Source organism: Lygodium microphyllum, chromosome 20, assembly GCF_053477565.2.
Source record: "Lygodium microphyllum isolate KBCC chromosome 20, Lygodium_microphyllum_v1.1.10, whole genome shotgun sequence".
In the NCBI taxonomy this organism is placed as follows: domain Eukaryota; kingdom Viridiplantae; phylum Streptophyta; class Polypodiopsida; order Schizaeales; family Lygodiaceae; genus Lygodium; species Lygodium microphyllum.
This window is the reverse complement of record NC_141154.1, coordinates 17963291-17985752: the sequence shown is the minus strand read 5'-3', so window position 1 is coordinate 17985752 and position 22462 is coordinate 17963291. Positions and strand designations below refer to the sequence as shown.

The window sequence follows — 22462 nt, the reverse complement described above, 5'->3', positions numbered from 1 at the left end:
AATTTAGACTATTGCTTGAGACCATAGATGGTTGTGTTTCAACAAATCACTAATGTAAAGGGCAACAATCACAATTTGGGAGTGTCATCACCTCTACTTCAAACAACTTCGTATTCCCTCATTTGGCAACAATAACATGTGAGTGCGCAACGGAAGGACATGAACACAGAGAGAAGAAGAAAAAGACAGCAACAAGCAAAAAGAAGAAATCTGCTTTAACTAAAGATGAATGCCAAATACAACAATGAGGAGTTATCAATCCATATACGCAACCCAAGGCATCAATGAGGGCACCAAATCCAAGCTGAGAATGATGATGGCAACAACACCAGAGACGGAGGAGAATGCCGTAGACAAAGGAACAAATAGACAACCTGCAAAAGAATGTGTCTGCTAAGTAAGGAGTGTCTAGCTACAACTCCCAAAAAACTAGCTGACCTACCATAATAGCCCCTAAATCTGGCCAACCTACCTAAAATGGCATGCAATTTCAGTAAATGCAATCCAATTGCACAAAAAGATAGGAAAAATGATGGCATGGCATTGTGGGCAAACCAAAGGCAGGTAGGCAAGCACTAATGGCAGGTGAATAGCAACTGACAAACATAGGCAGTCCAAAGGCAAGCAAGCACTAGCAAGGGGTGAATACCAACTGGCATTATGGACAGTCCAAAGGCAAGCAAACATTGGCAAGGGGTGAATACCAGCTGACAAACATAAGAAATGTGCCCGACACAAAGGAAATGCACACTAAAATGGCAAAGCTCCCATATCTTTGTCAAACTCTGACAAAAGCTCACAACCAAGAGATGACAGAATAACCCTAAAATAGGCAAGCTAACAAATCAAACATTGTTTTAGTTGTATAATTCAAACACAAGGGACAAGCAATTGACGTTAGAAATCCTCTTCAATGTAAGATAGGGCAGCATAAGTTTTCTTGTGAGGACGTTTATGGGATGCTTTTTTTTAACTATTTCTTAAAAAGTAAAAGTAAAATCGGCCACATGTAATGAGAGTATTCAACTGTTAAAACCCCCTCTTCTCTGCCACTTTTCCTGTTTGTATTTCATGGTGTGTGTTGTATAGTCTCTCAACCCATCCACTCCGTGCAAACACCCAGCTATGTCTGTTAAATAGCACTTTTCCAAACACAAGCACTCAGATATACACAATCTACACCATTCATGACATGGTTGTCACAAATTTTAAGAATCATGGACCTTATACAGTATAAAGCTCAAGATTGACAACTTTAAATAAATGAGGCTTAAAAATTACCGCCAGGTTGCTGTTTTACAAAGAGATGCTGAAAGCTACAAGGCACACATGGGTGTCTCACCTTGAATGATTCAAGCTTTAAGAGTTCTTTGCATGTACACCATGATCTCATCAGTCCTCAATGAATCCACCAGACAGAAATAAAGATCCCGAACCATAAGAACGCATTTATCGATACAACATTCAACCTATTGATGCAAGTTGAAGAGCCTAGCCATATTTGAACCTTGAGGTATATCAAGTCAGCACAGGTCTAACAATGACTTCACTGCTATCCACCAACTCATAGTTATATGCCATGACCTGCTTCTTAGCAGACAACCGCTGGTTACTGAGAACTGAAAGCTTTGGCCACTGCAGCTGAGATTTCATGCTGTCAAGCCACCACCACCATCCCATGTCTGCTTCTACACTTAAAGATTTCAACTGGACTTGCAGTGAATGCAAGGAAGGAGGATCTTGTAGCACTTGAGCCATCATATCTGCAGCTTTATTTACCTATGCGCATTACATTTGAACATGAGAAATGTTTATCAAAGTGTCCTCTAATACAAATGTAAAACATCTTGCATTAAAGACAACACCAATTTATCTCTAACAGTTTTACAAATAGGTCAAAGATTCCTTTCCACTTAACAAAAGAAGATTGAGAAGCATATCATACTGATTGGAGAACACCAGCTCATAGTGCCATCACCTGAAACACAGCAGGACCAATTCTAAATTGGATTTATCCTGACAACAAATTTACCAGGCAAGTTTTCCAAGGCAACGCTGAGGCAAACTTCTTGCCTTGAGACACCCAAGGATCAATAGAAATTCTCGTGATGGGAGTGGCCTGTTCTCACCCTGGTGTGTGTCCATTTGCCTCTATTTACTTTTTTTTTCTTTTTGTGATTGAATTGGTTGTTATAAAATAACCGGTCACGAAACCATAGCCAGACAGAGCATGCTAGAACTTCCAAGTGTGAACAAGGAATAGCAAAAGCATGAAACATGAAGTGTGAAGTGTGAAGCCTCCCTCCCCACAGAACTTATCAGCCACCACCAGCTGGTCACCTTGCCCGTCAGCCTCACCATGATCTTCCACCACCACCCCTCAGCTCTCAGGAGTCCCTCAACTTCAGCCAACTGGCCTGCTGGTGGTCACTAACGTCTGCTGCCACCAGTCCTGCTGGTCAGCCCGCCCCTTCACCACCTGCCACCCTTCTTTTCTGCCTGCCATCCATGACCCCTTCCTCCCTGTCATTTTCTATCCTGTTTTGCTTGCCTTCTCTCCAGCTTTCCCCACTGTCTCCCACCCTCCTTACCCATAGTTGCCAGGAAACTCATTTCCTACAGATAGGAAACATTAGAAATGTCCAAGCGTTTCTGAAATGCAGGAAACAGCTGAATTGAAAATTTGTCCTTGAAGATTGCAGTCAGCCCAATTTTGCATGTCTGATCAAATTGTCCTTTTTAGCCTATTACAAGATGGCCTACGAGACAGTGGAAATGGATTTGAAGTTTGAACACATTTAGTAGCAACTTTCATATTTTATGTAACATGTCACACGATCCATGGATTCATTTTGATGTCCTATAGGGACATGAATTCTTATTGCTATTTTGAATGATTGTAGTTTGTATGTTTGAGCAATTTTTTAACTATGGTATTATTGTTTTATGTTCATGAAAATTGGATGATGAACAGTGGCATACATGTACTATGTATGTAAATTGTTCGTCTATTGATTGTTCACTTAGATTTTCTATACAATGCTAAATCATGCTCAATATGTGTTTTGTTGTGGCCCATGGGGCTTGAAGTTTTTATTCTATATGTAAATTAAATTTCAATAATTTTCATTTCGTACGGAACCCGTTTCTTACTTTTTTAAAGGAAGCTCGTACAAAACCTTTGGAACCCGTTTCATACCTCCCGTTTTTGAAACGCTTGGCAACTATGTCCTTACCCACTGTCATCATCTCCTATCATCTTCCCTCTTTTCCTCGTTCTTACCCATTATTCTGCTACTCCCTCTCTTTGAAGCAGAATTCCCTCCCATGTATGTTTAGCTCATAGCTCACACAAGAGTTTCTTGTAGAAGAGTGTGTAATAGAAACCACTAATTTTCACACCTTGCATGTTGTCCTATATGAAGAGCATCTCCAAGCAATCCAAGCCACAAGGAGTATGAGGTGACCACAATCTTGGCCAAGTCATAGGATATTCTCTTTCCCAAGCACAACTTCAGACAAACAACAAGAAGATAAGATAAATTTGCATTGAATCTGAAATGAATGCTGAATAAAATGGACTGATCAATCCTTGCACGCAGCCCAAAGCGTCAACGAGGGCACTGGATCAAGATGATGACAATGGCAGCACTGGAGGAAGAGAAGATAGGTTGGAGTTGGAGTCTGCAACCTGCAAGACAAAAGAATGATCTGCCCCAACTGTGTGGCTGGCTATAAATAGCCAAGAATGGCCAAAACTGGCCGACCAACAAACAGAGGCATAAAATAATGCAGTCAGCCAATCATAAACTGGCCAGCCAACCTACCTAGAGCAAAAAATGTTGATGCAAGCTGGAAAACAAGCTGCCTTGATTTGATCGCAAATATCCAGGCTGCTTGACCCCTGGAAAAGCTGAAATATTGTCCAATGCTTAGTGTGAGCACACCTGGCACTCATTCAAAAAGAAATGCACATAAACTAAATGATAGAGAACAATCAAAGCTCCAATGTGTCCATCAAACTCTAAAGGGCACCTCCCTATTGTTCTATTGGTGATGACCTTAAGAGACTTGCCTACCTCCCCTGGAGTGTTTTGATGAAAGCTTGGTTTGTGCAAAAGCACATGTGGAAAGTTGTTTCAAGAGCCATTTGTTGAGCTAAAGCACGCTTTGTTGGGATAAAGGCCCGTTTGACCTCCGTGTAAAGTACACGCACATTATTTAGCTATACATGCGAATGCACCCTAAGTATAAATACATTTTATTCTTTGCGTACCAACACATTGTTGGTACACTCAAATCTAATTGTACTTTCACTCTTCCTCTCTGACTCTTGCCATCACACTCTCATGCTCACTGCTCCTCGAATTGCTGCACATCTCCACTTAAGATCCAACAACCGGTATCAGCGCACAGAGTGCACACTTCCCGAGATCTAATGGGATCAGCTGACAGAGCTGATGACCAGCAGACAGCTGGAGTTTCTAGCAACCAACGAGTCGGGCAACAGGCTATAGGCGAGCTGCAATCCAAGCGTGCAAGTTGAGCGACCAGCTGAACAATGGGGCAGTGGCAGGAGAACAGTCCAGCGGAGCAAACTAGGCATGGACCCGTTGACGGGCGACCAGGCTAGCGCAACGACCAATGGGCGTGCGCTGTGCGGGACGGTAGTGCACCAGACGACACGGCACAGCGTGGGGCTGACAAAGCGGGCAGCTGATGGGCGCCACGCAACAGAACAAGCACCGCCAGTCCCGTCACATGACCTGCCGCCTAACAAGTCAACGAACCCCATCATTCCCTGATTTTTATCAAAAAAAAATCTTATGTTCTTTAAGATCTCCTTTGAAATTCCTTCCTTTAACCGGGGTTCACACACTGGAAGCACTAATGTGATCTCGTCCATGCCTAGCACCAACATTCAAGTCAGAAATTGTTGGGAATAAAGGGCCATCATGCCTTTTATATGTGCACCGGTGTGAACACACCCTTAGCACATTTATACTTTCATATATATCTATCTAAAACCTAAAGAGGTACACTAGTTATTGTACCTAAGAACATCGTGCATCTCTCTCTCTGACTCTCACTCGCTCGCTACTCTTGCTCATGTTTTGCTCTCTACCTGACATTTCCACCGCTGGACATTGCATCGCCACTGCACATCGCTCACTTCAAACTGGTATCAGAGCTACGGCTAAGGTATTTGCACTTCTCGGAGTCTATGCAGGTCAGCTCGTCATTGTTTTTTCACGTTTCAATCAAGCGACAACTCGAGCTGTCAGGCGTAGGTCAAAAACGTCATTTCCTGGTCAGATGCAGGTCACGAGCAGGTCGATGTGATCAAGCGGACGGGCGTGCGACTGGAGGGGTGGGCTTCAGCGGTTTGTCACGAACCTGACGGGTCAACAGACCCACGTCAGGTCATACAAAGGTTTTTTTTTTTCCTTTGCTAAAAAAAATCAAATCTTCCCCTTAATCCTTTCAGCCATCACTTACTCTTGGCGGGCGTTCATGCGTGTAAGCACAGTTCAGAATTTTGGGCAGATTTGTGCCAAAAATTTAGGGATTTGTCCAGATTTGATGCGAGCAAGACACAAGAGTGATATTTGTCTTAGAAATTGTAGGAATTTGACATTTTGGCTCCGACTTTTGGGGTTTTTCATGTACCAGCAAGAATTGGGCTGAATTTTACCCAATTTCTCGACATTGATGCACATTGGACCCCGTGCAATTGGGGGCTTTAGCTATTTGGGCGAAATTTGTGCACCATTTGGTCATTTCATGTACATGCGGCTTTAATTCCATGCAATTTGGACACTTAGCAATTGGAAAAATTTGGGGGTTTCGTTGAAATTGCTCTGTTTTGGCAAAATTGGTCTATTCTATGCATGTTAGAGATAGTACAGCTGTATGGTTGATGCTTTGAGCACAAAAATTTTGGGGCTTTTGACCATGTGTGTCAAATTTTGTGCCTGTGGGTGCATGAACAACAGAAATTGCGGCTAAAATTTGGGACTTCTCATGTAATGTGATGTATTTGTCCTTGGAACAGCTGTAATCAATTGTGGAGTGCTGTAGCACAAGGCTTAGTGCTTCTGAAAATTTATTTGCAGATCTGAAATTTCTGCTTTTACGTGGTTATTTATTGTTGGGTGGTACTTGTTTGTACCTTGGTCACTTGTGTGACAGTTTGGGCCCACATTTGCATAATTTTTTGTCACATTTGGGCTGAAAATCATGGCTGGAAGCAATGACACCTGTCGTCTCATGCACATTAAGAAGCTTGAACGAGCACATAACTTTGCAGTCCGGCAAAAACAGTGCTGTAATATCCTGTTGCAGAAGAAGCAGGCAAAGCCAATTAAGACCAAAGGGGCAAAGCCCGCAGATATGGAACAGGAAGACTGGGATGAATTAAATAAGCTAAGCTTAACTCCATTTTCAACTAGTCGGTTGCCTTGAAGTTCTTGATTGATGAAGAATTTAAGGCTACGTTCTTGCTTCGCACTCTACCAGAGAGTTGGGATGCATTCAGGACTACTATGAGCAATTCTCATGCGATTCTTTTGTATGCTGATGTAGAGAGTGCTCGACTCATGGAAGAAATGAATTGGTAGAACAATGCATCCAGTAAGTCTTCCAATGCTTTGCCTACTACGGGTAGATCACAGCGGAAAGGCAAATCTGATAGCAAGGGACGCAGTAGATCACGTGGCAAGGATGTTAAATGCTATCATTGTGGCACGAAAGGTCACTTTAAACGTGACTGCTACAAATGGAAAAAAGAGAAAGGAAAGGGTAAAAAGATAGATGATAGCAAGGAAGAGAAAAAAGAGAGTTAACCTAAGAACAACAATGTCAAAATTGAAGAGGTGAATGTAGTCACTCATGATAGTGACAGTGGGAATGACGTACTCTTTGTCTCTTCACACTTTAGTACACATGCTTTACTTGCAGATATGGATGATGACATGCATACTTGGATTCTAGATTCAGGTGCTTCCTTTCATGTCACCCCTCATCACGAGTGGTTTTCTGACTATACAAGGGGTCGACATGGTGTTGTCCATCTTGGGGACAACTATGCATATGACATTGCAAGTATTAATAGTGTGCAGTTGCAATTTCAGTATGGTTCTGTCTTCACACTTCAGCATGTATAGCATGTACGTCAACTCAAGAAGAGAGCACAAACAACCCGAAAGAACAAATAAAGTCCGTAGGGTTGTATTCCGGAAAGAAATACCTTTTGGATAGCAAAATGTGCATGTTTGTACTTTCATATATATCTATCTAAAACCTAAAGAGATACACTAGTTATTGTACCCAAGAACATCGTGCATCTCTATCTCCGACTCTCACTCGCTTGCTACTCTTGCTCACGTTTTGCTCTCTACCTGACATTTCCATCGTCGGACATTGCATCACCACTACGCATCGCTCACTTCAAAAATTGCAAACATTGCATATGGTGACCTCAATTAAATTGGGGATTTTGTCAAATTTGTCAAAATTTTACTCTTTTGAGTAAAATTTCTTGACATTGGACCCCAAAAATTTGGGGCTTTTCATGTATTGGTAAATTTTTGCTCAACTGGGTCAAATTGGCTAACATTTATGCACTTTTGGACCTGAAATTTTGGGGCTTTGTGCAGAATTTGGTAAATTTCTGCATTTTTGCCCATGTGGTGGTTGGTTCATGTATAAACAACAAAGATTTATTTCTGGTTGAGGAAGAACGGCAGTGTCTGCTGGTTCAGCTTGTGCTTTTGCAGTTCAAGGGCACTGGCTGCAACTTCTTCTAGTTCAGATATCAAGAGTTTAATGGAAATCAAACGGTTTAATGGTCATGGCTTTGACCTTTGGAAAGACCATATGCCCGCACTAATGTCTGATGCAATTTGGGCCAGAGTAAATAAAACAATTGTGGCTTACATTAAGATGGGTGTCACTAATGACATCTCGACAGACATTAAGGGTTTAGATACAAGCTATGCAATATGGGAGAAGCTGAAAACTACCTATGAGATCACCACACCTGTTAATCAGTGCAAGTTGGTGAATATGCGACTGGATGAGTCAAAGCTTGTAGCTGAGCACTTGAGTGCATTTACATGCATTTTAAATCAGCTCAAGGATGCAAATTTGGACTTTGATGATAACTTGAGGGCGATCTTTTTTATCATGACACCACCTGACTCTTGGGAGACCTTGGTGGTTTCTCTTAGCAATAATCCCAATCTCTCATATGATGGGGTGAGGGGTTCAATCTTGAATGAAAAAATTAGACGTATATCTAGTGGAGAAGGCAGCAATTCAGCTTATAATGTATGAGGCAAGGCTAAAAAGAAAAATGCAAATGCAGGACAAAAAAACAGAAGCAAACGCAAAGGAAAGGAAAAGAGTGACATTACTTGCTATCATTGTGGTCGGAAGGGCCACAAGAAACTTGATTGCACGTATTACAAGAAGGAACAAGAGAGAAAGAAGAATGCAGGAGACAAAAAGGAGGAGGATAAGACAGATGCATCTGAGACAGCCAAAGGCAAGGAAAAGGCCAATGTGGCCTCTAGTGTGGTCATAGAGAAGCTTTCAAATACAGAGGCTGATGTATTATGTGCAATTGATTATGATGCCCTTACATGTCACATGCAGGATATGCAAATTATCAAGGTTGATGTGATTGATGCATTTTTGTTAGTGGATGATGGTGTCACTCAGACTTGGATTGTAGACTCTGGTGCTTGTTTCCATGTAACTCCTTGCTTGGGGTGTTTTGCTATGTTCAATGCAAGAAATTATGGAAAGGTGTATCTTGGAAATAACCATGCTTGCAACATTGATGGGATTGGCACTGTACACTTGTCTTTAGACAATGGGCAAGAGGTTGTGTTAAAAAATGTCAAATATGTGCCTGGCATTAAAAAGAGTTTACTATCTGTTGATCAGCTTGACTTGCATGATTACACTACACTGTTTGGTGGTGGTTTGTCTAAAGTGAAAAAGGATTCCATGCTGATTGCAAAAGGAACCAAGAATGGCACTTTGTATTGTTTGCACGGTAAAGACTTGAATGGCAAGTTTCTTGCAATTGCAAAAATTTACAATCACTTGGAGTTATGGCATAAGAGATTGTTGGGGGTAAAGGTGCCTCTGTCTAGCCGCCCGTATATTACTGCACTGACAGTACCCGCCACTGCACACTGCAGGTGGCGAGGGCCCGTCATTGTCACTTTATTCTTTATTCTTTTAGTGACAGTTTGAATAAAAGAAGGCTCGGTCACACATTGTGACTGTTGGAGTTCCCATTTGTGCCTCTCTCTCTTCTTGCCCTTGCTCTCCGCCATAGCTCACTTCCAAGCAAGCTTCGATCCTTCTCACCTTTCAACTGGTATCAGAGCTTGGCTTCCCGACTTCCCAAGCTTGGTTCGTGGTATTCTCGGCTTCTATTCAAATACCTACAGCAGTGGGTCTCCTTCTCGGCAACCATAGCCGACCTTCCCGAGCTCCCATCACTCCTCGGCTTTCCCAACACCTTCCCAGCCTATTGAGCCACCCTCAAAGCATTGCTATAGAGGTATTAAAGTGTTCTTTCAGTGCTTTTATTCAATTCTCAGGTTGCAGTCAATCAGGACAGCCATAGCTCAAACCCTTCAAGCTTGTATCTTGTTCCCCCTTGCATTTGGGCACTTGAGACTGGTTGTGTGCCTCCTTGGGCATCCCCTTGAGCCTCTAATCATTGCCATTGAGGCCACGTGGATGTACAATAGCAGAAGAACACATCAGCAAATTTGCGCCATTTTTGGCTGATTCTTGGACAGCATAACACAACAACACACCTACTCCTTAGTGATGGCTATGGCACGCTTCTTTGGGCTTGGCAATGCACTTGGCTATGGTCTCTAACATGTGTTGAAGCCTCCTTAATCATTGGCATCGGATTTGGGTCTGATCTCTACATTCCCAGGACTGTTTACAGCAGTCCCACAGTCATATTATGCAGAAGCTGAAGGAAAGCGAAAATGCCTGAGTGGTGTGCGCAACGAGAATGGAGTGTGTTCAGCAGTAGAGAGTGCAGAGAGAGTAGAGACTTGAGTTGGGTGTGTACCAATGTGGCACACACAAAGAATGAAAGAATGTATTTATGTTTTAGGGTATGGTACATTTACATCCGCAAGAGTGGGGTCACATGTATAAGTAAAATATATACACGGGAAGTGTAGCGAAGGGCCTTTACACCCAACAACCTCCCACTTAAAGGTCATGAGTAAACCTTTAACCAACTCCCACTAGTCGAATGCAATGCTCATGCTGAGCCTTTGCAAGATTTTTTGTGAGAGCATCTGCAGGGTTATCTTGTGTTTTGATCTTAGTCAGTGTGACTAGACCATCATCCAAAACTTGTCTGATAAAGTGGTATCGTACATCAATATGTTTGGTACGTGCATGAAACATGGCATTCTTAGCCAGACATATAGCACTCTGGCTATCACATCCAAGTACAGGTGTTTTGGTGGGCAGCCCAAAATCCTTGACCAAGAGACCAACCCAAACAGCTTCTTTCGAAGCTTCAGTGGCTGAAATATATTCAGCCTCAGTGATAGAAAGTGCTACTATCTTTTGCAATCTAGAGCACCAAGAAACTGCCCCACCAGTCAAGGTAAATATATACCCACTAGTAGACTTGCGAGTATCCAAGTCATCTGCCATGTCTGCGTCACAATATCCCTGCAGATCTAATGTACCCTTTCCATAGCAAATACATTTTCTTTGTGTGCCCTTAAGGTATCGAAAGATGCATTTCACTGCCTCCCAATGTGCTTTGCCAGGGTTCGACATAAACCTGCTCACAATTCCCACTGCATGAGCAATGTCAGGTCTAGTGGTAACCATAGCATACATGAGTGATCCACAAGCTGAAGCATAAGGAACACCCTTCATAGAGTTGGCTGCCATGTCATCTTTTGGGCAATCAGCTTTGCTAAGCTCAAGGTATGGTGGTAATGGAACACCAAGTGACTTAGCATCTGTCATAGAGAAACGATTAAGCACTTTGTTGATATACTTTTCTTGTGAGAGAAATAAGAGGTTCTACTCTCGTCACACGTATGCCCAAAATATGTTCAGCTGCACCCAAGTCCTTCATGGAAAAGGCTGAATTCAGCTGTCTTTTCAATGCATTAACCTGGCTCTTATGCTTAACAACAATAAGCATATCATCCACATAAAGCACAAGGATAATAAGGCTTCCATCATCAACCTTCTTTGTGTATAAGCAATGATCTGCATTGCTTCTTTTAAACCCATGTGAGAGCATGAAGGCATCAAACTTCTTATACCACTGTCTAGGAGCATGTTTTAAACCATACAAGCTTCTCTTAAGCTTGCACACCAAATGCTCCTTTCCTAGCAGAAAAAAGCCCTCTGGCTGTTTCATATACAGCTCTTCTTCTAAATCACCATGCAAGAATGCAGTTCTAACATCCATCTGATCAAGTTTAAGATCCATAGATGCAACAATAGCAAACAATACCCGAAGAGTGGTCATTTTGACAATAGGTGAAAAGACTTCCTGAAAGTCAATCCCCTCTTTCTGAGTATAACCCTTAACCACAAGCCTGGCTTTGTATTTGGGTTTGCCATCCACACATTTGATTTTGTAGACCCACTTGTTAGGAATAGCTTTCCTATCTTTGGGCAATGAAACCAAATCCCAAGTATCATTCTGATACAATGACTTCATTTCTTCCTGCATAGCTTGCTCCCACTTTTTCTTTAACTCACATGACAATGCCTCTTTATATGTAAGAGGTTAACCCTCATCTATGAGTAAAATGCAGTCCAAAGAGGGATCAAACCTCTGTATGGGTCTCCTGACATGTGTAGACCTTCTCACCCAATGATCTATGTTATCAGGAAATGGATCTACATCCAAAGGAATGTCAATGACCTCATTATTTGGCTGCTGAACTGCATTTTCAGGTTGCTGTAATAAATTTTCAGGCTACTGTAATTGATGTTCAGCATGCTGATTTTGTTGCCCAAACTGATTTTCAGCATCCCTTTGCTGCCCATTTGCATCTGGCTCAATAATGACACGCTGAATATCATAACCAGCATCAAATGGAGCTGAATTTTCAGTGGCTGATGGCTGTTTAAGTGGCTGATCATGCTGAAATTTCACTTTCCTTTTGTCTACATCACTAGGTGTGGCATTTTTCAGCAGCTTTGATTCATTAAATACCACATCTCAGCTGCGTAGCACCTTTTTCATGCTTGGAACCCAAACTCTATAACCCATTTCACCATCATCTCCATAACCCATGAAAATGCCTCTAAGGGATTTCATGTCAAATTTGGTTCTGCTATCAACAGGCACATGTACATAGCATTCGCAGCCAAAGATCCTTAAGTGGTCATATGAAGCAGGTTTGCCAGACCAAACCTCTTCAAGGATGCCACTATCAAGTGCACGATGTGGAGATCGGTTGCAAATATGCACCACGGTTTTAAGTGTCTCTCCCCAAAACAATTGCGGGAGATTAGTTGTGGACAGCATGCACCGAATCTTCTCACATAAAGTGCGATTCATTCGCTCAGCCACACCATTAGATAACGGATTATAAGGGGCTGTAAGCTCTTGTTTAATCCCATTTTCATCACAAAAACTATTAAATTGTTTAGATACGTACTCTCCCCCATTATCTGTTCTTATGCATTTCAGTTTTAAGCCCTTTTGAGTACTAACAAATGCATAAAACCTTTTAAAAGCATCTAATGTCTCACTTTTCTGCTTAAGCAAATAAACCCATAGCTTTCTAGAGTGGTCATCAATAAAAGACACAAAATAATTGAAACCACTATGAGTTTTTATTGGCATGGTACATACATCGGAATGGACTAAATCCAAGATACATACCTTCCTAGAGGCTCCATGAGAGTATGAACTCTTTACATGTTTTCCAAAGACACTATCATCACAAAAGTCAAGCTTTGAGTTTTTCACATCAACTCTTCCAAGTGAAGAAAGTGCATCCAAACCCTTTTGGCTCATGTATCCAAGATGCTTATGCCATAGCTCCATATATGACTGTACTTCTACAACTGCAACAAACTTTCCAGAAAGTGCCTTGCAATGAAGATAATACAAAGTTCCCTTTTTACCACCTCTAGTGACCAGCATAGATCCTTTCTGTATTTTCCACATTCCACCACCAAAGGTAGTGTAGTAACCCCTGCTATCTAACTGCCCAACAAAAAGCAAGCTCTTCTTAATGCCAGGTACATAACTAACATCATGAAGAATTAATTCTTGGCCATTTTCAAGAGCCAGGTGTATGGTGTCCACTCCTTCAATATCACATGCATGATTATTCCCTAGGTAAACTTTTCCAAGATTACCTACTGCATAAGTAGAAAAACACTCCAAAGATGGAGTTACATGAAATGAGGCACCACTGTCAACAATCCACGATTGTAACAAACCATCATGAGCAGATAACAAGGCATCTATCACATCCCTTTTAGTGATATACATGTCTTCCACTGTCATAGCATGTGGATCTAAAGATGCAACCAACAAATCAGCATCTTTATCTTCTTCTATCTCCTCAATGACAACACTAGATACCATATTTGCTTTTTCTGTTTCTTTAGGGGTAGAGCTACTATCCTTCTCATTCTTTTTGCCTTTTGCATTAGCCTGCTTCTTGCGTTCTTGCTCCTTATAGTACCTGCAATCGGGCTTTTTATGCCCTTTGCGTCCACACTAATAGCAAGTGATATCTTGCTGTTTTTCTTTGCTTTTGCTGTGATTTTTATGCTTATTTGCAGCATTTTACTTCTTTTCAGTCCGTCCTCTAACATTATAGGCTGATCCACTGTTTTCCCCACTAGACCTGCATCTAATCTCCTCATTGAGGATAGAACCACGTACACCATCAAATGCCAAGTTGGGGTTGTTGCTCAATGACACAACCAATGCTTCCCATGAATCTGGCAAAGTCATGAGCAAGAAGATAGCCTTTAGCTTAGGATCAAAAGCCGGCAAGCCTACATCCTGTAAAACTGACTCAAAATACCTGTAAATGCAGCCAAATGCTTTGAGGCGGGCTTAGACTCATCAAGCTTTAAGTTGACTAACTTTCGCATGAGATGGACCTAATTAACAGGAGTAGTATTCTCATACGTAGCCTTGAGTTTCTCCCAAACTGCATATGCACTATTGAGTCCCTTGATATCAACCAAGATATCATCAGTAACAGCCATTTTGATTTAAGTAATGGCCTTTTTATTCATTTTAGCCCAACCTTCATCTGACAAAGCAGCAGGTTTTTGTTCTGCCAAAGCATCTTCACAATCCTTCAGAAAAAGGATACCCTACATACGATGTTTCCAAAGATCAAAGCCATTGCCATCAAATTTGCGAATCTCAAAAAGATTCTTTGTGTCAGCATTGGATGCACTTCCAGCCATTTTTCAGCAATAAATTTCTGCAATAGAATGCTGAATGCAATCAGCCAATAGCAAGGTTGCTGTATATAACAGCAAATACACAAACTTGCACTTCAAAGTGTGCCCAAGAAGCAGATATTTTGCTGTAATTTCAGTCCAAAGGGCTGATTACAGCATATACACAAAGCAAATCTGATACATATGCATACAAGACAGCTCCCACTTCAATAATACATCACCGTAATGCCCAAATGCAATAACCGGAGTGCTGTATGTGCCACTGTTTCACTGCACAATGAGCATTCAGCAATACATGTACCAAGAGAAGCTGCCTTTTCATAACATTTGATACATCCCAAGTCCAAATTTCTCCCACTTAGCAGTGAATTTGCTGTAATTCCACTGTCAAAGCACAAATCGGCTCAAAATGCATCACTAATGTGAAAAGCCCCAAATTTTCTGCAATAAATCTGCCCCAATTGCATTAATACATGTTCCCTAGGGCATAAAACGGGAAAATTCAGCAAAATTTCATAAAATTTTGCAAAAGCCCCAAATTTTCCGGGTCCAAGTGTGCACGAATGTCAACCAATCTGACTTGGCTGAGCAAAATTTCACCAATATAGCAAAAGGCCCAAATTTTATGGGTCCAATGTTGAGAAATTTTACTCAAACGAGCAAAATTTCACCAAATTTGGCAAAATCCCCAATTTATACGTGCACAATGTCTGCAATTTTGACACAGATGTCTGTATTATGCATGAACAGCACTAAATCTGGAAAAGCCCCAAATTTTCTGGCTCAAATCTGCACAAATCTGAGAACTGTGCTTGCACGCGCGAACTGGGCCTGTTTTAATGTGACAAGTCACAAAAAATTGCAAAAATGACTGTCGTGGCCTGTCGACTGATCACGCTGATCAGAAACGAACCGCCACCTGTCCACACTGACCATGTCAGCTATCGCCTGACTGTCGCTGAGCAGATTTGGCTGTTGCCTGTCCACACTGACCTGTTTCTAACCTGGCGACTGTCTGTCCAGCTGTCGCTGTGTAAAACGTGACCTGAACACTGTCGCCTGACTGTCCTGAACAGAAACGTGACCTGGAAAGATGACGACCTGACCTGTGCTGACCTGGAATGGCTGCACCTGACCTGTCTGGTTACAGACTGAGCAAAAACGAGCCTGCAGCACTGTCACCTGTTTCGCGCGTGCTCTCGCCTGACCAGTAGAGATGACAACTTGCTGATTTCTCACGAGCGAAGCGCTGGCGATGTCTCGCATAGGCTCCGAGAAGCGCGCACACCTTAGCCAAAGCTCTGATACCAATTTGAAGGAAAGCGAAAATGCCCAAGTGGTGTGCGCAGCGAGAATGGAGTGTGTTCAGCAGTAGAGAGTGCAGAGAGAGTAGAGACTTGAGTTGGGTGTGTACGAGTGTGGCACACACAAAGAATGAAAGAATATATTTATGTTTTAGGGTACGGTACATTTACACCCGCAAGAGTGCAGTCACATGTACAAGTAAAATATATACACGGAAAGTGTAGCAAAGGGCCTTTACACCAACAGAAGCAACATTGGTATCTAATGCTATGCTTGTTTGGGCACTTCTACTTAACTGGTTTGGTACCTATTAATACCCAATTGTTTGGGGGATGCAAGGCACATGTTATGCCATCATTTTGGACTGATTTGCTTGCTGAAAATACTCAGCTTTAACAGTAAGTCTTTGCTGTAATAGAGTGGGCTAACGCTATCTTACATGCCTTTGGTTATGCCTATTGGTTTCGGGCTATGTCTTTGGGATATGCAATGAAGTATTGACCTTCAAGGTACAACATCGAGCTTGTCTTTGGTTCCAGATTTTCATTTGAGCTTGAGCTCGGCTTTGGAATGCATTTGATGCACCGTCTTGGATGTACATATGGCATGTATGTTATCTATGTTTGACCGGTCTTGACATGCTTGGTGTATGCCACTAATACATGCTAGTTACATTCTTCGGAGCCGATTGCTACTAGAGCCTTGTCTTGGCTTGCGTTTTGGATTCCCAGAACTTACTTGGGATATTTCTTGGCTTGCCAAAGTTGTATTTGGGATACAGTTGATGTCTATGGATGCTATAATTGGAGGCTACAGAGCTTATATGCTCATGATGTCTTATTGATGCTTGGTCTTGGACCTTTCGTCACTAGGGCTATCATATATCTTTCTTAAGCTTCTTGGATTGATCCATACGGCTTTTGTGCCAATGGGAGCATCTTTAGATGCTTGACAAACATTGAGCAGGTGGTTTATGCTATTGAGCTTTGAGTATTCTGAGACTGGGATCTTCTTCACTTGGATGTTGCATGGTTGATATGCCGTGGTCCGCATACATGTACTTGGACTGATTTGGGCTTTGCACTCCCTGAGCATACATCTCCTTGTGTCAAGTCTTGCCAATGTTGTGTACACTTAGCCCTATTACACAGCGGGTGTGCCGGCTTACTAACGGATTCATTTGACATGCTTGGGTGTTTGCTCGATGTCTGTATGACTATCACATGCTGATTTATGCCCGCTTGATGCTGGTTATGCTTTGACAATCAATGGTTGCCTTGGTGCATTTATTTTGCCTACAATTTACTCTCATTGTACCTTGCTGTAATTTATTACAGCAAGCAGTTATGCATGGACTAACGTGGAATTTTCATGTTGAATCATCATGATTTTATGTATTTTTTATGGTAATTGGTGGGCAGCATCATTAGCTATCAGTTCGTGGTCATTTTGCCTTGGTTTTGGTGGTATTTTGACTGTTTACAGTAGAAAACAGCAAGCATTTTTTAATTGTCAGCACCATTTTGAACTGCAGTATGGCATCTTCTTCCATTGACAATGCTATCTTCAACATCACTAAGCTTGATGGTACGAATTATGCCTATTGGAAGAGCCAAGTTTGGCAAGTATTGGTGCAGAAATCTCAGATCAAGCCACTAAGGATGCATGGCGAGCAGCCTGAAACTATGACTGATAACGAATGGGATGAGCTTGATGAGTTATGCAAGTCCACCCTCATCTTGTCTCTCACTGAACAGGTGCATTGCAATGTGGTTGAGGAAGCACAAAGTGCTTTGCAGCTTTGGGATAAAATTAAGAATCTCTATAACAAGAAAAGTCCAGCAAGTCAGATGTATTGGCAGAAGCAACTTATAGACTTGCGCATGAAGGAGAATATGGCAATGTCTGCTCATTTAAGCCAATTCCATGCTATTCTCAAAAACTTGACTTCGCAAGGTATTACCTTTAATGATGAGGTTACTTCATTGTTTTTGCTTGGGACTCTAAGTGAGTCATGGAATGTATTCTGCACTGCCTTATGTACTCCTGCTACTATTTTGAACTTGCTTGATGTAGAGAGTGCTCTTCTACAGGAAGAGATTAACCGTAAGAACTTGGATGCCTCTTGTGTGTCGCATGTTTGACTGTTAAAGGCAGAGATGGTACTGGAAAGAATGACCATAGAAATGGCCGTGGCAGAGACTCGCAAAAGTCTAGGTCTAAGTCGCATGGTAAGTCACACAACAAGTCTCATGGGAAAAATGCTAATGTAACATGTCATCATTGTGGCAAGAAGGGTCATATTTGCCCACAATGTCATGAGTTGCGCAATGAGAAGCGCAAAGAAAAAGGGAAAGACAAAGTACAGGAAAAGTTCTCTGATCGCAGCATGGTACCTACAAAATCCAGTGTGAAAATTGAGGAGATAAATGTCATGCAGCGTGATGACTCCGATGGAGAGTACATACTTGCAGCCAGTTCTTATGATACTATACCATTGACCGAGCTTCACTCTATGTATACGCAGTGTTGGCTTTTGGACTCTGGTGCTTCATTTCATTTTACACCATGTCGTGAGTGGTTTCACTCCTACTGCACTATCTCTGGTTCAGTTTGCTTGGGTGATGACAAGTCACTTGCTATTGTTGGCATTGGCGATGTACAACTGCAGTTCTCTACTAGCAGTACTTTTCTATTACAGGATGTACATCATGTATCTACGCTTACACGCAGTCTTATGTCAGCACGGCAGCTTGATGATGCTGGGTTTCATGTTTCATTTGGAGATTCTACCTTGAAGATCACCCGTGATAGACTAGTGCTTGCTAGAGGTGCCAAGGCTGGCAATCTCTATCCTCTTGTAGTTGATGGGTCCTCTGTTGACCATGTTTTGTCGATCAGTTCCATCCCACATGTATCTCTTTGGCATGCCCGTTTAGGACATATGTCCTTAAAGGAAATGAAAATACTTTTTGGTTTGCAGTACTTACCGCCCCTTGACTATGCATATTTTGATTCATGTGAGCATTGTCTTTATGGCAGACAAACTAGGAATACGCATAAGAAGTTTAGTAGGACACGCATGAGTAAGCCCCTGGCATTGGTACATTCTGATATCTATGGGCCCATACCCTGTCAAATCTATGGGTAGTACAAAGTATTTTGTGACGTTCATTGACGATTTTTCGCATAAAGTCTGGGCTTATCCCATTAAGCTTAAGTTAGATGTCTTGCTTGTGTTTCAAAGATGGCTTGCATTGGTTGAGAACCAGACTGGGCATAGGTTAAAATGCCTTAGGACTGACAATGAGGGAGAATATATGTCACGTGTTTTTGAGTAGCTATATGACAAGAGGGGTATTAAGGGTCTGTTGATTGCCCCCTATACCCCACCCCAGAATGGTTTGGCTAAGCGGATGAATAGAACCATCCAGGAGCGTGTAAGCAGTATGCTTAGCCATACAACAAGCGATCATGGACCGGAAGGTGCTGTCTTACCGGCTCTTCCATCATATCAAGAGCCCAATGGCAACAATTACTGCATATGGCGTGTAATGATGTTGGCCATATTGGAGTCTTATGATTTGGCGAAGCTTGTGGAGGAGATCAACAGGCCCTCCGTGAGAGGTGAGTCCAAACTCTCTTCAAGTGCTCATGCGGAGTTGACCAAGGCCCAGTCTCATTGGGACAAACTGAATGCCAGGATTCGTTCTTTTCTTTTTGTCTCGTACAACAGCCATGATAGCCCATATAGAGCACTTGACGGTGGGTCGGGAGATATGGCTGGAACTTGACCAGATATACAACCGGATGACCCTTATGAAGAGGGCTCTTTGGAGATGCAAATGCAAACCTTGTCCATGAATAAGTCTTCTTCGCTTCGGGAACACATCAACAAGCTTCGGCAGCTTCAGATGCAAGTTCAAAATGCGGAGAACCCCGTTTCCTCTGAAGACATGGCAATCACTTTATTATCCCACTTGACGCCACAATTCGGTACTTTTTATTTCACTCTTATTGCTTCAGGGCGGGAGTCGACTCTTCATTAGGAAGAGTTGGTTCCTATGGTCTTGGACCAAGAGGAACAATTGAAGGGACAGAATGCTTCCAAAAGGAGGCATTGATTGGTCAAGCCTCTCAGAAGAAGGGGAAGGACCAAAGGGAGGAGGAGGACAACAAATCTAAGAAGGACAAAGAGAAAGAATCGACATGTCATATTTGTGGTAAGACCGGCCATTGGAAGAAGAATTGCCCCAACAAGAATAAGGGCACCAAGAAGAAGGACATGAAGGATTCTGGAGCAGTGTGGCTACACCCTCATCAGCTGCTTTTCTTCACTTAGCGGTCATTGAGGACTCTACACCAAAGACTTCTGATGCTGCAATGACACCTTCCCAAGCTCGAGAGGATCGTGGACAATGGTGCCTCACGGCACATGACTCCTTCAACAATTGATGTGGCCCATTTGCGACCCTCGCATGGGCAAATTTTCATAGAAGACAGCTCTTCTGTGTCTATTGCTGCACGGGGTGACATAAAGCTGATTCCAAATGGACGTGGTGGTACCCACACTTCCGAGGTGTTGCATGTGCCAAGTTTAGGGTATCATTTGCTTTCGGTCCATAAGATTTGTTCTCTTGGTCTCTTGGTGAAGTTTGACAATGATGTTGTTGAAGTTCTTGATCATGGATCGAGGAAGGTTCTCTCTTCAAGGTATAAGGAGAATGACATCTACAAATTGAAGTCTTCTTCCGCTCTTACTTCTCTTCTTCTTATCTCTTAGTCACAGTCCGAGCTTTGGCATGCTTAGTTTGGCCACCTGAACTATGAGTATCTTCGGAAAGGCATCGCGAGGATTGCTTGTTCGAGGTTTGCCGAACATAGTGGTGAGCCAGTAGCCATGTGTCTTTTGCATTCGTGGAAAGCAGCATAGGGATGTGATTCCCGACAAAGCTTCAAGGCGGTCTACTTCACCTATGGAGCTTGTATCTACAGATCTTTGTGGCCCGATGAGGAATGAGTCCTTGAAGGGAAGCTTGTACTTCATGTTGATCGTAGATGACTACAGCAGGATGACTTGGGCCTACTTCTTGACACTAAAGTCGGAGGCTTTCTCCCACTTCAAGGATTGGCTTCTCTTCGAGGAGAACTGATTGGGCTAGAGCTTGAAGACCTTGCAATCAGACAAGGGTGGTGAATTTGTTTCTAATGACTTTGCTCGTTTTTAGGCAGATAGGGGCATTCACCACGAGTTTGCTAATACCAACACTCCTCAAGAGAATGACATTTTGGAGCAGAAGAACTGAAGTGTGATTGAGATGGCGCGCACAATGATGGAGCACCAATAGCCACCTCAATTTATGTGGGCCGAGGCAATGGCTACGGCCGCTGAGAAGATGACACCTCTTGGCAGTCCACATCCTAAATCGATTTCCACTTCGGCCGCTGACAAGATGATACCTCTTGAGGCTTACTTTGGGACTAAGCTTGATGTCTCTTATTTCAGGATCTTTGAGTGTAACACCTATGTGCACATCCCAAAGACACAGCATGACAAATTTGAGGCAACTTCCCGATGACAAGTCTTTGTTGGCTACAACTCCCAATCCCAAGGTTATCGCTTGTATGATCCTGTAAAGCGGGAAGTCTACACGAGCCGAGATGTGCGATTCGTGGAAGTTCCAGCCACAGAGGGGAGTGAGGAGCACCCCGTACTTGGAGATCCAGGGGAGAGTTAGGCTCCCCAAATAGTTCCTTTGGAGCCACAGCCTCTTGACGGAGATTTTTCTTCAGATTCCGAGACTTCTCTTCCACTGGCCACCCCACTGGAGATCCCGCCGGTGGATGTATCTGAGTCTTCAGTAGATGGAGAGTGTTGAGGAGAGATCCGGACTCCCTCTCGTTGGGCTCGTGACACCCTCCACAATTCAAGGATCGAGGGGGTCCCTGAGGAGTGGGAACCGCAGGATGGACCACGAAGGTCACGACGGCACCAAGCACATATTACGGAGTTTGTTTGCTCCAACTATTGTTTAATGTCCCATGTTATGCAGGATAGAGAGTCTACATCAGTGAAGGAGGCTTTACAATCTGATCCCTCCGATGGGCAGGTTCACAAGTTAAAGAAGGCCTTGTATGACCCGAAGCAAGCTCCGCATGCTTGGAACGAGAAGATTGACTCGTTTCTCCAGGCCAAGTTGGGATATCGGCGTTCTAGGGCCGATCCACAGCTTTATGTGCACACTTTCACGGGAGGTCGTGTGTTGTTTGTTTTGTATGTTAATGACTTGATTATTGCAGGTGCTCATACCCAGAAGGTCGAAGTGACGAAGGCAGCCCTACACCAGAAGTTTGAGATGACGGATTTAGGACTTCTCCATTTCCTTTTGGGCCATGAGATTTATCAATCTCGGAGGGGGATTTTCATCTCTTGGCAGAGATATGTAAATGAGCTCTTGGTGAATTTTGAGATGGAGGATTGTCGTTCCATTTCCACTGTTATGGATCCGAACTGGAAGGCCACTTCATATACAGATTCTCCTTTGGCGGATACTACTCGCTACCAACTAATTGGCTCATTGATTTGGCTCCTCAACACACCGGTTGATCTATGTTTTGTTGTAGGTCTCTTGGCTAGGTTCATGAGTGCGCCTCAACAGGTGCATTGGCAGGCTGCTCAGAG

The 22462-nt window shown here is 42.8% G+C and overlaps 1 protein-coding gene across 3 annotated transcripts in view; it reads right to left on the bottom strand.

Moving 5' to 3' along the window:
- Positions 1-1246: 1246 nt before the first annotated feature.
- LOC148018707 (retrovirus-related Pol polyprotein from transposon TNT 1-94) overlaps positions 1247-22462 on the bottom strand; it is a 46587-nt gene continuing 25371 nt past the window's right edge. For 2 of the 3 annotated variants that reach the window (XM_087701083.1, XM_087701082.1), the window contains exons 4-5: positions 3828-3913; positions 1789-3691 (exon numbers count right to left, since the gene is read on the bottom strand). In XM_087701083.1, coding sequence (XP_087557209.1) covers positions 3612-3691; positions 3828-3913 — 166 coding nt within the window. In that variant the 3' untranslated portion in view covers positions 1789-3611. The other variant, XM_087701081.1, reaches the window with a different exon arrangement.